This window comes from Anneissia japonica, unplaced genomic scaffold (genome assembly GCF_011630105.1).
Source record: "Anneissia japonica isolate Jap-2015-1 unplaced genomic scaffold, ASM1163010v1 scaffold597_len517326_cov190, whole genome shotgun sequence".
Lineage (NCBI taxonomy): Eukaryota > Metazoa > Echinodermata > Crinoidea > Comatulida > Comatulidae > Anneissia > Anneissia japonica.
The window spans coordinates 84,274-102,305 of record NW_022699214.1 but is presented as its reverse complement, the minus strand read 5'-3'; the positions used below and the strand labels follow the sequence as shown (position 1 = coordinate 102,305).

The 18,032-nt window shown below is 34.4% G+C and overlaps 2 protein-coding genes and 1 long non-coding RNA gene across 3 annotated transcripts in view; 1 reads left to right on the top strand and 2 right to left on the bottom strand.

Annotated features, from left to right (window-relative positions):
• LOC117102864 (polyphosphoinositide phosphatase-like) overlaps window positions 1-2,499 on the bottom strand; it is a gene marked incomplete in the record, with an annotated part of 11,135 nt that extends 8,636 nt beyond the window's left edge. Inside the window, 5 exon segments of the mRNA XM_033243294.1 lie at window positions 423-490; window positions 1,199-1,249; window positions 1,479-1,580; window positions 1,998-2,052; window positions 2,371-2,499. Coding sequence (XP_033099185.1) covers window positions 423-490; window positions 1,199-1,249; window positions 1,479-1,498 — 139 coding nt within the window.
• A 116-nt stretch (window positions 2,500-2,615) lies between these two features.
• Window positions 2,616-4,150, bottom strand: LOC117102867. Its single transcript, XR_004444487.1, has 3 exons — window positions 4,075-4,150; window positions 3,622-3,721; window positions 2,616-2,665 (listed from the first exon to the last, which is right to left on the bottom strand). It is a non-coding gene; the product is annotated as an uncharacterized LOC117102867 (long non-coding RNA).
• Window positions 4,151-4,228: 78 nt separating this feature from the next.
• Window positions 4,229-15,275, top strand: LOC117102865 (protein OSCP1-like). Its single transcript, XM_033243295.1, has 9 exons — window positions 4,229-4,478; window positions 6,600-6,754; window positions 7,302-7,469; window positions 7,745-7,825; window positions 11,263-11,366; window positions 11,956-12,166; window positions 12,626-12,765; window positions 13,167-13,236; window positions 13,689-15,275. The coding sequence occupies exons 1-9, from the start codon at window positions 4,367-4,369 to the stop codon at window positions 13,797-13,799; spliced, it is 1,152 nt and encodes a 383-aa protein (XP_033099186.1). The 5' UTR covers window positions 4,229-4,366; the 3' UTR covers window positions 13,800-15,275.
• The last annotated feature ends 2,757 nt before the right edge of the window (window positions 15,276-18,032 follow it).

Here is an 18,032-nt window from a genome sequence, read left to right as displayed (position 1 = left end):
GCCTCCCCCCCCCCCCCCCCTAAATTTTTAAAAATAAAACAAAAATTGAAAAAAAATAAAAATTTTACTCAAAATTTAAGTCTAAGAGTGCCGTTTCCGGGCTCTGGAGGTGCTATAATCATAAATCTTTTTCCCTCAGCCCCACCATGGTTGGGGCTGAGGGGAAAAAATTTAGTAGTAGTAGTATAGATCCTGAATCTCTGAAAGTCCCTCTCTGGGCCCCTCTATTTCAAATTCCTGGATCCGCCACTGTAATGAGCTCTTTACCCTCACCCCTCTCACCATGTCTTCTCCAGTGACTTGGTTATTGAGCAACAAGAGTTTAAAATTATCACCTTCACTGAAAGAATAACCGATGCTAACAATGGTAAAATATAAGTGAGTGTTTATAATTATATTTATATAAGTTTATGTTTGCATACCTTTTTCTTGGGGTGTTTTAGCAGACATCAAATTGAACTGAAGAGAGTGTGTTAAATCATAACTATAGCTGTTGAAATAATAATTATGAATGTTAAAAATTCAAAAGAAAAGCAATATGAATTTTTGTTTACAAACAAAATTTTTGATAAACAAGTGAAAGAGTGTGAACAAGGAAAAATTCTCCTCAGAGGACAAGCAAAAGTAAAAACCATATCGAGGGTTTTAATATATACAATGAGTAGAAAATGATATCATACTCATCAAAATATAGATATTCAGTTATTTTACGGATTTACGATTACACGCTGCTTCTAGAGAGGGAGTCTTGAACCAAAAAGCTGCCCAAGACTTTTCGGTCAGGGTCCCAGAGTAAACTCCTTAGTAGTAATCAATGTGAAGGACTTTGTAGTTTAGGATAGTAAAATGAAATGCAATGACAGCGAAATCATAATTTTAGTCAGACGACCTTAAGTGACATCTGAGGACATGGTGCTTATGCTTGTCTGATGGAGTACCTCTCTGCTCCCACCACTGGTGCTGCTACTAATTGCATCACAGATAGAAAATCAAGAAGATTTAAAAAAACTATTTTAATAAATAATTTATTAGTTTCTGAGCCTATTTGTTTTTGTTTTAATTTGATTGCCAATTGTGTTTTCTCTACATTCTTTAATTAGCCTAATGTTTGACATTATGATCTTCTGACATCTACTATTTTTTTTAAATGACCAGAATAAATATGAAATTGCACATTTAAAGAAAAATCATGATTTACCTGAAGTAAAAGTTACTTGTCAAATCAATATTCTGAAATATTCGGATATACCTGAAAAAAGAACGCACCTCTATAATATTACATGCAATCTTTTGTGTTATTAACACAGTAATCCCCCATATTCATTATTCATATTATTATATTTTTTCTTGTAATGTTTTTCATGTATATCGAGAAATCTGAAATAAAATTGAAATGAATTGATAAATTAAGATTCTGCCTTGTCATTATAAATGGCTGTGGGGTGTATCCTGTTGAAATGAAACCAATATTTAGTTACCTTTGCTCATCTGGATGCATTTGTTGTGAGCTTTCTTCCTGAATCGAGATCAGACTTGTGTCCTCAATCTTGTATATTGTATGTCCACCAATCACAGCAACTCTTAAAACAACCAAATGGTAATCAGAGAGTATTTGGGTTAAATTACGACAGAGACATTATAGTGATCACAAGTTGTGAGAGTCTCCCAGAACTATCATGATCTTCTAAACTGCGACGAGAAAAAAAAATCTACTGGAAACTAACCCATTTCTGGAACAAATAATGAGGTTTACATGTTTTACTACTGTTATTATTAATTTTTCCCTTTGTAGCTGATTATATTTACCACCATGCGCAGCAAAATGCAGCTGGATGTGTTATGAAAGGTCAATAACATGACCTCTTAGAAGTGGCTTCTCCCTGATTGGGACCCTGTGACACCATGTTTCCCTTTAAAAAATCAATGATATAAAAAACAGTGGACTTTTAACCTAAAATTATATAACACAAAAAGAAACTTTAAATTATAAGACTTACCTTCTACGTTTAGTAACAAGCAAGATATAGTACCCCTCTAGAAATCGTACAAATCCTAAAATACAAGAGAAAAAAATAATTAGCAATATAATGAGTTTAAAAGTATTGAAAGGTACCTGGGTCTCCAATAACTATTTGGCAGAAAAGATAATTATAATCAAATTTAAAATTTTTGAGATTATCTCATCAACTGGAGGTACCACAAAGAATTTTGTTCTTCAGCTCAAGTGATGCTGAGACTTTAAAGTTCCCTCGCCAAGTCCCATCCGCCATTACTATGTTATACAGTATTCTTTTAAATGCATATAATTTTTACTGACAAAATTCAATATTAATATAAATAATGGCTTTTTCTTATTCAGTTAAGACTCACCAAGTATACCAAATGCCGAAATAGTTTTAGTAAGACCACCAATAACCTTCTGTTGCGGTAGGTTTCCATGGGCAAGAGTCCGCAGAAGGTTTTGTATTTCTTGTCGGCCATATTCAACCTATCAAAAACCAAAATGGAACAAAATTATTATAATATCCTAATATATATTAAAATATAAACCTTTTATATATATTTATATCTTATAATATCAACTTTAAGTGAAAATAATGGTTCCAAATTAGCAGCTTTAGGAGAATCGTGTTTCTAACGTGTTAGATCCAACAATGTAGAATCTCTGTATTAAAAAAGAAAAACAATTTGTCAAGTAACTGAATTTTAAATAACAATTTCATTTATCATGAGATTCAATATTCAATTACTTAATTATACTAGAGGTCGGGGGTTCGAAACTCTTGCTGTTCAAGTCGCTTGTCTTAGGCAAATCACTTCATCTAAGTTCGTCTCTCTCCACCTGGGTGTATACTTGGGTACAGGCATATGCTGGGAAGGTAAAACAGACTGGGTGTGGGAGGAGTGGCGAATCACTCACAGCCTTGCACAGTCTGGCCCAAACGGCAAGGAAAGAGAGACGGGCACTCCTGCCTGTGAGCCCAGAGGTTCAGATTTCGACCTTTAACTTTTCTTTTACTACTAGAGCCATCAAGTTCAATTATCCACCATCACAAAATTTCACAATCACACATAAAAACAATCAAAATTACATTTGAAATAAATAACACCATTTTTTTAAGCAAGTTAAATTAAGTCAATTTGAAAATTAAGAGCAGCCTTAGTAGACTAAGATTTAGTTGGAGAAGCAGATATCAAGAATTTGTACAAGGACAGTGAATCACTGACATTTTTAGGTTAGAAAGACTTTACGCAGTTTATAGTTATAGATTAATATGAATAGATAAAAAGTAATAAACATTCACAAAAGATACAAAATAAATTATTACAAATATTGCTACAGTATAAAAGTTTGCATTTTTTTCCCTTGCATATGACATTCAAAACATGTTCAATTTTACTATCATAATTATCACGATAGACATATCATTTGAAATGGTGGAATATTTCCTTAACTTTATTAACTTCAATAACATGCAAATTGTGACCGATAAGGTAATTTTACATATAAAAGCTATACATACAGTATGCAACATCCAAAGATATTAAAAACATCCACAGAAAAAAAAAACAATTCACAGAGGCAAAAAACGGGCAACAAATTATTATTGTGTTACTTACAGTAGGTGTCTCATACACAACAATTTTCTGAATGCCGCTTATCAAATTGTCAAATATCATTGTCAATGCTGGTCTATTCTGGTACTTTCTTGTATAGTACCTTACAGAAAAAAGATATATAAAAATTGACATTATTTTTTTTAATGTCTGGAATTTCATTCATATTTCATTTCTGTTCAGTATACAAGAAATTTTACCTTCTTCACTGTGGTTACTTGGCAAGTTGGCTACAAAACAAGTTCTCACCACGACGATAGGCCTCGCCTATCTATCTATAAATTCAGCAATTGTACGGAGGCCTAGCTAGGCTACGCCTAGGCTGTAATGGCTTTTATCTGGACTAGACCTAGCCTATCTTTGTCAAAAAATATTGGCTGACATGTTAATGTCCTATTCAAGCGAGTTAAATGTAAAAATAACAATGAAAATATTGTATTACAAATGAAAAGTTACCTAAAGTTGCTTCCGCGAGCAGTACTTAGCGTTTTGCCTTCTTTACTCCATGTTGTTTATTTCTTTTAGTTTTGTTGAGCGCCCTCATATATTTATTAGCCTCAATTTCTGACGAAAACAAAATAAGACGGCTGTACACAAGAGGTAAAAAAACCAGGGTGATGTGAAGCTTCAATTCGCGATTTTCGCGAGATTCCAGGAAAAGGGGTGAAAATTGTAAACAAGATTGTTGCGGATAGGCACTAGAAGGTTACTGCATGAAATATTTGTATGTATTATAAAAGGAATCAATATGTCGTTACGTACTTTACCACTGCTATTCATCAATCTGGGAGGTGAGATGATGTACATTTTGGATCAAAGACTTCGAGCACAAAATATACCGTCGGATAAATCCCGGAAAGGTTAGTGTAATGAATGGCTTCCCTCCGCGTTTGGTGTTGGAGTTAGCTAGGCTATACTGGGCCTAGGCCTAGGGATCCACAACACAACAAGGGAATGTAGGTACTGGTAAGAGTGTGTACTTTTTAGCAGGGGGACCATCTTGGTATAAAATAAAGAAATGTGTGTCACACAGTCAGGTGGGGGTGTAATTTTTCTCAGCTCAGTCCAGTACAGTAGGATGGAGGTATGGAATTCGCCTTTAGGCCTAGGCTTTATTTTATTTTGATTTTGCAATATAAAATCGTACAATTTACAACAATATTTAATAAAATGCAAAGGTCTTTCTAATATTGTAGTTAAAGACGTAGTAGTTTTCAATATTTAGAATACTCTGTTACATATGCCAATACAGTACTTGCAGCCTTTGGTCGATTGGGCTTCACAGAATGATTATTTAATTTTAAATGGTACACCTGGGCGGATCCATGGGGAGGGGGGTGGCTAGGCGATGGTTGTTAAAATAGTGCTTTCAAATTTTAGCTGGAAAAAAGTGTACAAATGTTAAGTAAATTAGTCAGCAGCTTTTTTTTCATTAAGGGTGGGGGTCATTTAAGAGAATAATTTTCAGCCTATTTAAGTTTCTCGAAAGATGGGAGGGCGGCAAGGCAGAAGAGTTTGCCTAATTACAAGAAGGGTATTGCAGTTTTAGTGCACGTCTGTGAGTGTGTGTGTATGTGTGTTTGTGGCATGTGTGTGTCAGGGACGTAGCCAGAATTTTGAAAGGGGGGAGCCTTTATGTGAGGTACGTAGAGCCCAGGGGTCCAGGGTCGAAGCCCCCTGGAATGTAGCGCGCTCTGAAGGTTTTTAGGACTGTTTTGAGATGATAAGTGAAAATTGCAATAAACGCATCATAAATAATATTAGTAGTAAGCCTAATAATTAATATAAAATTCAACAGTGGTGGATCAAGGAATTCAATAGAGAGGTGACCCAGGGAGAAACTTTTACAAATTGAGGAACAATCTGTTTTGAAAGTTGGAGGTGGGTGGTGGCTGTCTCTTATACACATCTAGATGTGTATAAGAGACAGGCTCAAAACATTCTTTATCCAAAATAGTCATAATCACGAAAAATGGGCATGTAAAACAAGATCACATACTAAAAAAAAATTTATGCATTCTCGCCTCATCTGCAATTACTAAGGCATATTCTGAGTCAGGTGCCGACTCGATGGAGTTTAATGTCATTCCCAGGAAGGGCACAATCTGTTTTGAAAGGTGGAGGTGAGGGGAGGAACATTTCGTGAGTCGACACCCACCTCAGACCCACCATGTTTGGGGCTGAGGTGCGAAAATTGAGGGAATATTAATTTCTCATGATCTTTTATCAGGGATTTTCGGCAACCATAGATCTTATTAATATGTGTGATGTACCATAGAAAATAAAGCCTACAAACATAGTTTTTGAATATGTACTTTATATACTTCAAAGCCGTGATTTCACAACCATGTCAGGCCCACCATAGTTGGGGCTGAGGTGAGAGAATTTGAGGAAATAGTACTAGATGGCCCCACCCCCTCCAGTGTATATGTCCCTGGTGTGTGTTTCACACATTGACATTGTTACATGCATCTTGGTCTTCCTCGAATTTGATGCTGATCGGAGCTAAGATGCAAATTTTAAAATGTTATTTGTATATTTTCTGGCCGCAACAGACATAGCCAAATTGAGCAGATCATTGGGCCTGGTTTGGCTGGGCCAAGCTGTCTCGAGCGTATTCACCGATGGCCAAAGTAGGGCGTGTGTCAAGCTCTGGCTGGCGAACTGGAAGCGGTCCAGCCGGTGTGCAGACCCGCACGATTGATGGGCTTGCCACTCAAGGCCTGATGCTAGGCTTTGTTTGGCTAGACCAAGCCGACTCTAGCAGATCGACTGCAGCCCATTATTTTTTCTATACAGAGTTTCAGTAACAGGGCGAGGGTTTGTAATCGCTAATTATCTTCTAGGATATGTTTTATTTACTTTTATTCTAATGTAAGACTAATATTCTGTTTTGTTCGGGTGGTGATACTATTGTTTATTTATTCTATGTTGTGAGCTGAATTTGAATAAAATACATAAATTTAATTATTGTATTTCAGTTCTGCATGATATTGTCGGTGCCATGCTCAATAAACGTTTTGTGGAAGAACTCTTTAAGCCCCAAGACCTGTACACTAAGAAAGCTATGCGAACAGTTTTCGACAGACTGGCTCATGCCTCTATCATGCGATTAAATTCTGCTAGTATGGACAAGGTGGGTTTTTGATTCTACCTGTAATCAATATGCAATAAACTAATTAATGACTATTCAAATTATTTTGCATTAATATTCCATAGATTTTAATCTGAACTTAAGTCACTCTAAAGTGAGTGTGTTAAGTTTTCATTTATTCAGTTAATTTAATTAGTCTTAATTATTTTTTAAACATTGGCACTCTCATTAGTATTGAATCTATATAATTTATGTATAGTACTGTATGTTTTTTGACAGTATCTGCAGTGGCGGATTCAAGGAGTGAGGGAAAAGCTGGTCCGGACCCCCTAAATTTCTGGCAATCTAGAGGTGCCATAATCACTAATTTTCTTACCTCAGTCCCAATCATGGTGGGGCTGAGGTGGTATAGAACCTCCCTTTGTGAAAGTACCTTACCTTCTCGGGCCCCCCTTTATTCCTGGATCCACCACTGACTGATGATATGAAGATGGAACCTGAAATTAATTAAATCATGCGTTAATAGTAATAAGAATAGAACTATATACTGTAGAAATAGTCTATTTCATATTAATTGTTTTCTTGATAGCTGTATGACCTTATGACGATGGCATTCAAGCACCAGCTGTCGTTGAGTTTGCGCCCTCAAGACATCCTACTAGTCACCTTGAACCATCTTGACGCCATCCGTATGTACGTGGAAGATGTACCTGTTATCAGAAACCAGGTGGAAACCGTCCATCAAATGCTATATAAGGTGTGTGAATTCTAACAAACAACAGTCAGGTTATCATAACGTTTATTATCCATGTATCTATTAGTAGTTCTTTGTACATTAACTTTAGATACAGACCTTGTCTGATCTCTGTATGTACTTACCAATAATGTTGTTAAATTGCCATGTTGCAATGTCATGCCGTTCAGCGGTGGTTTTCATGCTTTTGTTCGAATTTGAAATGTAAAACACTTTATAAAACAAAGATATATTTGGTAATTACCAATTAATGACTTTACTTTTTTAATTTTCTGTAGGTATATGCGTCTATGTCCCCAGGAGAATTGCAGCTTCTAAGACAGACATTATTAACCTTCTTTCAAGACACACATATAAGGGTGGGTCAAAGTAATTTTTCTTTTATTGAGATTCTTTTAATTTATAACTCAATCATAATGTCATCTTTTTCCTTTGCCATTCCAGAATCATAGAACTCTCTTCCACCTCAACTGGGATTAAAGCGCCAGTAAAAAATAATATTTTTTTAACAGGCGCTATACAGATTCTCCAATTTATTTATTATTATGATTTTACCTTCAATGTTATTTTTCTATCACTAAGCAGTGAATTGTAAATAATAATTAAGTCAAATTCCTTTGGTGACTCCATGAATCATACACACTGACTTAATAATTTCAATAAGTTTTTAGACACCATTTAAAACTGCTAAATGTTTTAGAATATGAGTTGGTGGTGAGTTATTTTAATAGTATTATTCTACAAGGCTAGAAGTTTGTGACATAATAATTAATGACTATTTTGCTGTACTCGCTATTCTCAGCTATTTCAGAAGATTTATCTTTCCTTCCTTTAGCTTTCTTAATTTTCAAATAAACAACGTCCTCCATCCCAAATCCCTTTCAATGCTAAAATTGATCTACTTAACGTAATTGCAGTGTACAGTTTGGCAAAGGACATTGAAGCTTAATCAACATTAGTTGCTTTACCATGGCAACAGGTAGTCATTATTACACAGTGAACAATCTCCATTATCTACTGAAAGCTAGGATTCAAATTCTATATGGTGATGGAGAAAGAAATTACATGAGAAATATTAAGTTACACCCTTTCACTTTGGATACTACAGGCAATGTGTACATGTCTATTATCTCTATTAATTTAATTTTTTTATACAGTATGTACTGTACCATCAATGATTTGACCAAAAATGGGTACAGTGTACTTATAGGGAGGTCTTTTAGTATGTACAAAGTAAAAGGAGATCCAAAAATTTTCTAGGGGGGAGGGTTTGGGGTGCATGTATTTGTATTCTGTTTTTTCATATTTCAGTATATGAAATTGGTATGTATTGAACTGGATCTGTATAAAATTTGAGTGTTATTTTGCAAAATGGAAATCTGTTTTTTTCACCTCCAAATGGCCACAAACTTCCATAGAGAACGCCATCATGTCAGGATTTTCTGGACCAGCATCACCGCTGAATAGTACAACATGCTTCGTATTTATAGAATATGATCAGAGCCATTGGATAAGCATAAGCTTTCACCCTGAGATAACACTATATTTTGACCTGCCGTATATTTTCAGATCAAACACAGTAGCATATTTAATGCTTTCCAATATTAGAATATTCACTACCCTCCCTTTGTGCAGCATTTGTGCGAATATCAATATTGCAAATTCTTCACAATTTGATCAGAATGAAAGTACAACTAATCAATTATTCCTTACAGTGTAATGTAATTATTATAATGCTATTGAATATTGCTTGACTTGAATTTAATTATATTGAAGCTGCATGCATTTGTTGTTATGACTGTCTGAACTAATAAAGTTCAACAATAACATTTATTATTATTGATTGTTATTATTGTCAGAATTATAATATTAAATTATAGTGAAACTCAGAGGACCCTATAGAAAATAGAGGCCGATGGAGCCACTATTTCCTGGAAAAAATTGTCAGTCATCCTGTTGTACTTCATAATTATTATATTTAGGCTTAAATCGAAATTCCAGGTTGTGGTGACCGGTTGCTTAGTGGTCAGTGCATTAACTGCATATGTGTATTAGCTGGGCGTATGAGAATGATTTGCTAGTACAATAGTACACGCACTGACACTCTTTGCAGGTCTTTGCAATACGATGAAGATGAATAAATTGATTGTGGTTGATGAAGTTTATTAGGTGTCAATAGGTGTGCCCATCTATTTTCTTCCTCCATGGTGTGCCTAACCTCCTGGTAGACATTTGATAAAATAGATTAAAAGATGTATTGTAAACATTATTATGAATTATTTCAGCATTGCCTTCTCTTTCAGTTCTTTTATAATGTCAATCACTTTTGATAACCATAATGCCTTTCTAGGCCTTGCCAAGACAGTCTAGGCTTCATTCATGTTAACCAAAGCTGTAGAGCGATCTTTGTCGCTGTGTGCGTTCCAATCTTGTCCCAGAAACAAAATATTCAACACGATGTAAAACCCAAGCTTTGAGGTTTCTGAGACTTGGAACTAATATTTAAAGGATTTAGAATTATACTACAGAATTGTACTCAAAAACTGTATACGGTAGTCGATACGAATTGTTGTACATTAACACTAATTGGCAATGTGCGTTATTTACAAGATATTAGTCCTTAGCAACACTTATTGAATGAGTAAACAATGACTCGCAACATGAAAAGGTGAACTTAATCTATGTGTAGAGTACAAAGGGTTACTATAGTAATAGCAGTTGATGTGAAGAGATCTAGTATGGTATCTCTCTACTTTTTAAAAGGCTAATTAATTATAAAGCAATAAAGTATGGATTAGACATAGGCCTAGATTACATTGTGTGTAATATGTGACAGTGGGGAAATCTTGACAAGAAACATTTTCTTTAATGTAAGAATGTATTATTTAAGAAAATATATCATTTATGAAGATGTTGTTTTATATATCTTGACAATTTACCGTGTTTTATCTACAATAATTACAGTTCTTGTCAGGATAGTAGAAAAATTTGGTTACTTGACAGGGAATTTTTTTTCTGATTAAAATTTTGGATTGTAAATTAATAAATATGATATTGTTTTTTTTTTCAATTTTTCTTTTAACTCTTGACAGACAGTACAACTTTATCCATTAATTCCAAGTTGTTTTAAAACAGTGGCCATCTAAGAATTTTAAAATAAGATAAACTTTTATTGTCCATCAAATATGTTGGAAATTCATGGTCCATTTGGTGTAAAAACAAAAACACATTAATTAAATTACATCACAATTAAATTGCACAACAAATATAAATATAAAGTTGTATTATCAAAAGGAATTAGGTTTTGTCTAGTAACTATTTACACATTTATATCTTCTCATGATTGCTTATGCTGTCTTTTTATTTATGTTTGTTACCTGAGCATTGGTAATGTACTGTCATCTAGGTGTAGTGCCAAATTCAATTCAGCTATGAAATACAGTGTATACTGTACAGGTTTATAGACAGGGAATAGCCACAAGCAAGCATAGTCTCAAATATTTATTTATAGTATGACAGGGTCCAAAATCTGCCACAGAAAGTTCAACAATAACATTTATTATTATTGATTGTTATTATTGTCAGAATTATAATATTAAATTGTAGTGAAACTCAGAGGACCCTATAGAAAATAGAGGCCGACGGAGTCACTATTACCTGGAAAAAATTGTCAGTCATCCTGTTGTATATAATTATTATATTTAGGCTTAAATCTAATTTCCAGGTTGTGGAGATCGGTTGCAAATAGATGTTACAGTCTCATAATAATACCTTTTTTAAATGTTGTTTTCAATAGGTTTCAATATTTCTCAAAGACAAAGTACAGAACTCTAATGGTCGCTTTGTTCTACCAATAAATGGCAAACTACCATTTGGTGTAGAAATTCCAGGAACAATCAGGTTTGTTACAGCAGAAATTAATTAATGATAATAATTGTGGTGGAAAGATGGTGTCAGTGATATAATAATGATGATGATGATGATGAAGATGTTGGTGATGTTAATGGCATTGGTAGTGAAAGTGTTGGTAATACTAATACTAATACATCAGTGGTGGTAATAATGGTGTTGTTGATTATTATGAGGATGGTGGTTATTATGAGGATGGTGAAGATAACGATGGTGATGATATTGGTAGTGGAGGTGTACCTGGTGTCTGTGATGTAATAATGGTGCAGATGTTTATTATTTAAAAAATAATGTTCCATTTTATTTAAGAGGATGATAATGGTGGTGATCATGGATTTGGTGGTGATAGTGATAAGATAATTGTGGTATTGCTATGGTAATGATGCTGTTGATGGTTGTTATGGCAATAATAACTATGAGGACAATTTTATCATCATCATCAGCCTCTCTTAGTATTGATGCAAATGTTACTGGTAATGTTATATTCAATCCTCCATGCTGAAACACCACTTCACCTAGTTTATGAATAATTATTCAAAATGCTAATTAATCTCCTTCCTGTCTTTCCTAAATCATTAAGGTATCATGATGGATCTGACAAACCAATACAGACGTCCAAATTCCATATGAAACAGAACTACACAGTCAACAAGACAGAAGGCACTTACCAACTTAAAGGCAATAGAGTAACTAAGCTTGGCACAAATATGTATAGTATTGTTCGACCGTCTGAAACCAATGTTTCACACACCAAGCCTATGGAGCATGTCAAACCAGTCTCTGAAGAAAGGGTATGTCACATTTCTACCTAAAGTTCTGTTCACACTATCAAGTTTTATGGGACAAGTGTATGTAATTTTCCCATATATGGGTATGATGATGGCATTTCCCACCCATATTTGGACAAACCACATGTATCACACTATCAAGTTTTATGTGACAAGTGTATGTAATTTTCCCATATATGGGTATGATGCTGGCATTTCCCACCCATATTTGGACAAACCACATGTATTTTTTGTCAAAAAATAAGACAAAATTCATACCTGTGTCGATACTCATTATTGTGTGTGTCCACACATTATCAAGTTTCTTTTTTGTGTGTGTATCAACACAGTTTCAAGTTTTTTTGTGATACTGTGTGGACATACCTTAAGGCTGGGATACAATCCCCACCATGTCCATTAGCTTGTGTCCTTGGACAAGGAAATTAAAACTTTGTTTTTTTGTTTTTTTGTTTTTTTTTGTAGGCTTCTGCAAATATAAACCCACTTGTGAAAGCGGAGTTGAATCTGCTGGCACATTTAATGGGCTCAGTTGATATCCAATCATCAAGCAAGAAAGACACTGCTATAAAACTCTCACTTTTCAATACGGATGAAGAAGAACAGTAAGCTAACATGAATATTTATATTTTTTATACGTTATTTTATTAAGTTTGGAAAATTTAAGTTAAAAAGATGTTGCGGCATTTTTTTTATAGGAAATATTTCTTTATATTTTTTTTTTAAATGTAAATTGTTATGATATCAAAAATCAGTGATGTATCTAGCTATCACCCACCCCCCCACCTTGAAAAAGTCTGAAACAAAACAATCACTCAAGTATGTATAAATCTCTTCATCACCTTATTTTGCAACCTAGCACCCCTTCACTTAATCATCAAGCTGCCATTTCACCTTCATGCCCCTCCCCATAAGCACCCCCATTTCCAAGACTCCTCGATATGCCACTGTAAAAAAATAATAGATTAATTTCTTTCATTATTTCATTTATCATTTAAAATTTTAGACAATTCAAAGAAACAAGACCACCAACAGAGATGTATGATTGGAATGTGATTAAGATTGATGCCTCAAAGGTATGTTAATAAAAAAGAAAATAATATATATTGAAATATGTGGCACCACAGGTTAGGCTTTAGGATTTTGATGTAAACGTCAAGGTTTGAAGTCACTTGTTCATGTCTAGGACAAGGTAATTTTGTCACTTTCCACCCAGGAATATAGGTGGATGTAGTGCTGTGGTACAGTAGGTTTGAATACCAGGTCCAACAAGTATGACAGGGTGTCCGAATCAAGGGTCTGGCTAGAGCCTCAGCTGACATGGCCCCTGCCCCTTGTTGGTTGCTTGTTTGACTGGGGGATCCCTCTGATCCCTGCTGGCACCACCACTGGCTGCTACATTATGGAAGAATGGGATGTTTTATCCCTAATTATAGAATGATGCAAATTGTGCAATATTTAAGAATTGTTGATGAATTGGTGTCACCTGTCTTGCTTTAATTTATTTTCTTTATTGTTTTTATTTCAGAACAAAACAAGAGATGAATTGAACAAAATAATGGGTGATTTAGACATAGGTGGATCGACATCATTAAGCAACAAGGGTGATGACCTGCTTGAATTGATGGACAGCTGCTAGGTTTCCATGGATACATCAAAAGTGACAGGTTCATATTGTGTGCCATACAGCACGTGACAATCATGATGCACCTTGATATTAGTATTTGTTTGTATTTGTATCAGCTTTGTCATTATTGATTCACTTTTGTTTTTTAATAGGATTTTTATCTGTTAGACTTATGTGATACTGTTTGATAAGACTTTGTGAGGCTTAAGTGTGGAGATTAAAATGTTTGACAAACAATCCTGGTTTTTAAGAAGCCACAGCTTCACTCACTGTACTGCATTTCTTTTAAATAACATGTTACATTAAAGATATTATCATAAAATAGATTCAAATTATTATTTGTTATTAATTGGTGAGGAAAATATTTTCTTCTTATTTTTAACTGAAAGCTAAGAACTTACAAATATATACCTTTGAGTTTATTACACACTCTAGGCTATCTTAAGTCATGTACTCAGTAAAATTTGAAGATAAGAGGCTATATTCTGTGGTCTTAGAATGTATTGAATTAAAAATTTATTTTTCTGTGTAGTCCAATAAAATTGTATTTGTGCCCAGAATGAATAGACAAATGTATCTTTCAATGCATAAACTGAGAATATTTAAAACAAATTAAAATATCAATATACAATATATTAATTCACAACAAAAAACAAAAGCCTGGTTTTCATAAAATTGCTACACACTATCGCCAATTGGTTTGGCGATGCTCATTGGTCGGTTGAATCAGGGAGCTTTCCCGATGGCGTCGGGGACAGCTACGCAGTGCAAGGATTCCAGTAAAAACGCTGTAGCAACTGCGTAGCAATTGTATGGAAACCAAGCTTAAACTTGGTACATTAGGACCAAAACATTTCCATTGCCACTCATTCTTATAGGAGTTGATTCGACTCATCTTATTTGAAGAATCTTAATTTGTATTGCAGTCTTTCTGCATTTGTCTCTAAAGGTGTTTTGTAAACAATAAAATATTTTTGTATTTTTAATAAAGCATGTACTCATTTGGCAGCACTAGCAAAATACTGGCAAAACTAAACAGATGTTTTGCCCCTTTCCTACATTCTTGATAAATGTTGACTTCGCAAAATGTCTGGAAAGAAATTGGATATATGTGAAAGTCAACATAAATCAATTAATTATAAATTTATTAACTAGGAAATAATATTTATATTCAACATCTATATTCATTATAAGTGTATGCATTGCCTTGATACTAAGGAATGTGCAAGAACTGTTGTAAATACTTTTAAAAGCAGTGTGTGGTTATTACCATTATTTTGTCTATTCTTAAATGTTTTGTCACTGCTTGTAGTAGTGAAGGTAGGTGAAATTCAGTAACTTCTAGTGGATTTGAGATGATGCTGTGATATAAAATCATGGTTAATTTGAAATGTTACGTTATATTAGACTCGAAAAAAGAACAATGTTTATTTATTCTTTATATTTGGGCTGTTGATGATAAACTACCTGAATAAATAGTATGAACTACTCATGGTGTTAGATGTTTTTTGTGTTGATACGTTTGAGTCAGTGATTGGTGATTAAGTAATTTACTGAATGACTTTATTTGTTATTTTCACGAGAGAGCAGCTTAGCTCAGTCGGCTAATCTGGTGGTAGCCACTGTGTGTGCACTGAACCGTGAAGATCTTTAGGTCCCCGGTTCATTTCCCATCGCTGCCTCTCCTTGTGTTTCAGCTAGAGGGCTGAAATAAAAGTTACATAGAGCACCGTCTTTTGGATGAGACATTTATGGCCCATGTGCATGTTAAAGAACACAGTACACTCTTCGGAAAAGAGTAGGGAATTGTCTCCCGGTGTACTGTCCAATCACCACCAGAAGGACCCTACTGGAAATCTTCTTCTAGACTTTCATGGGCTATCCTTGGTGTTTACACCGAATAAATCCAATCCAATCCAACACATTTTTATTTTTAAGGATATGGTTGTTGTATCTTTATATTTATTTTATTTAAAACCTCTACTTCAAGAGTAGACCCATCTAACACAGCTGATGATCTGGGCCTTCAGAAATATATATGCCTTATATAATTAACATTAAAATCACAAATTAATAACATACTATATAAATATAAAAACTTTCACTATACAATTTAAACACAAACAGACAATTTGTCGAAACATTGTCAAAGTTGTTCAGCCTAAAACAGGTCTGGTTCTTGGGCCACATTATGTTCTTTCCAATATTAGAAAAATTTAACAAAACAGAGAGGTACTGAATTGTGGTAACTCAGGGCATTACATTCCCGTGCCTCATCACAGTACATTGTTGATGTTCCTTTTTCCTCATTGCAATTGTTCACTGAGGTATCATCTTCCTCACACTTAAACATTCATCTATTCATTCATTTCCTGTGTATTGGTCATCCCTTCCAAACCGAATTAAAGACGATGCTGTAAATTGTAACCTAAAAGTTTTTTTAGAGAGGTTCAAATCGTATCTTTTTAGCATTCAGATGTAGATATAATTTTAATATTTTTTTGTTACTTTTTACAAATTTTAACTTAATATATTGTAAATATTTTTGATGTTTTTGGTGTTTTGCTGGGACTTCTGACTCATTGAGTCACAGAGGCTATTGCTTCTTTAGAAGTCCCAGGACCTTTGTGTCTAATAAATAAATGAAATGAAATTCCTTATGCATGGCTCCAATGAATTGAGATAAAAATGTTTCTGATGTGTGCTAAAATCAAGATAAAAGGTAGAAGCAAGAAAGTTGTATGTCCTTTATGCCAGTGTATATCCATTTTGGTAAGTGTGCCATGCACTATATTCTTTTGTTCCAATCGCTGCCTCAATTTATTGTGCAGACAGCACATTGTGTCTTGTTTTTAAAGCACTATTTTCCATATGCCCATATGTGCAAAATATGTTCCATGTGCCCAAAGCTATGTGTTCTGTCCGTTGAGTGTTCTATTTTGTCTATGGTTTGCACAATGCACTATCTTCCATTATGCCTAATGTATGTTTCGTGTGTCCAAATCAATGTGTTTTATCTGTCCAAGGCACTGTGTTTCGTGTGTCCAAAATATGTTCCATGTGCCCAAAGCAGTGCGTTCCGTCTTCTTAAATCAATGTGTTACATGTGTCCAAGGCACTGTTCTGTGTGCCTACCAATGCATTAATGTCGTATGTGTGCACAAATGAATGTGTTATTGTATGTGCCCATGGCAACCGTGTTTTGTGTGCCGAAACAAATCATGATGTGTATCCAAAGCTCTATTATAGTAGAGGCTAAATATGGTTTAACCTTAAACAAACTCTAATAAAAGGACTTTTTGTATATTCGTGTACGTCTATACGTAAATAATTATGGCTAATTTTTGCCGCCTTTTTATAGTTGCGTTGACCAGGTATTCAGAGTCAAGGGTCAAAGGCCTTTATATAACATTTTCTGGGTCATAAGTCTTTAACCACTTGCTCTAAAAGCACAAAAATAGTATCTACACCTGGGGTTTAGGGGTCAACAATTATGGAAACATTTTTGCCTTTTAGCGTTGACCAAATATTCAGGGCATTATTCATCATGATTAAAAGCAATAAAATATCGTCACGCACATTTGTGTTTGTGGTATTTTAAAGTTGGTTCAACTATTATTGTGTACGTTTTTAAACACTTCAGATCATCATAACTTCACGAATACATTTTATATTCACTTCACTGCAAGTAGGTTGATGAATGTTGTATTATTGAATGGTAATAGTTATTATCGTGATGGAGTAGACAATACCTGGATTTACTTCAGGAGAATCAATTAGGGGGCCAATATGTATTTTGCCCAACCTGTCGTGAATATGTATTGAATAGGCCTACTCAGTACGTGATGCACTAATATACTGTTTGAAATCACATTTCTAAAGCAATGAAATATCGTCACGCACATTTGTATTTGTGGTATTTTAAAATTGGTTCAACTATTATTGTGTACGATTTTAAACACTTCAGATCATCATAGCTTCATAAATACATTTTAGATTCACTTCACTGCAATTAGGTCGAGATGACTGTTCTATTATTAAATGGTAATTGTTATTATCGTGATGGAATAAACAATACCTGGATTTGCGTCAGGAAAATCAATTAGGGGGGGGGGGCCCTATATGTGTAATTTTGCCCAACTTGTTGTGAAAATGTACTGACTAATCAGTGCGTGTGAAAGTTGTTCTCCAGTGGGACTCGAACACAGTTCTCCAGTTCCAGATCACTAGTCTGGCATCATACCT

Coding starts and splice junctions, on each gene's coding strand:
- LOC117102865 (XM_033243295.1), top strand. CDS start 4,367: ATGTCGTTACGTACTTTACCACTGCTATTCATCAATCTGGGAGGTGAG. Junction 7,826..11,262: donor TTCAAGACACACATATAAGG/GTGGGTCAAAGT, acceptor TGTTTTCAATAG/GTTTCAATATTTCTCAAAGA. Junction 12,167..12,625: donor AACCAGTCTCTGAAGAAAGG/GTATGTCACATT, acceptor TTTTTTTTGTAG/GCTTCTGCAAATATAAACCC.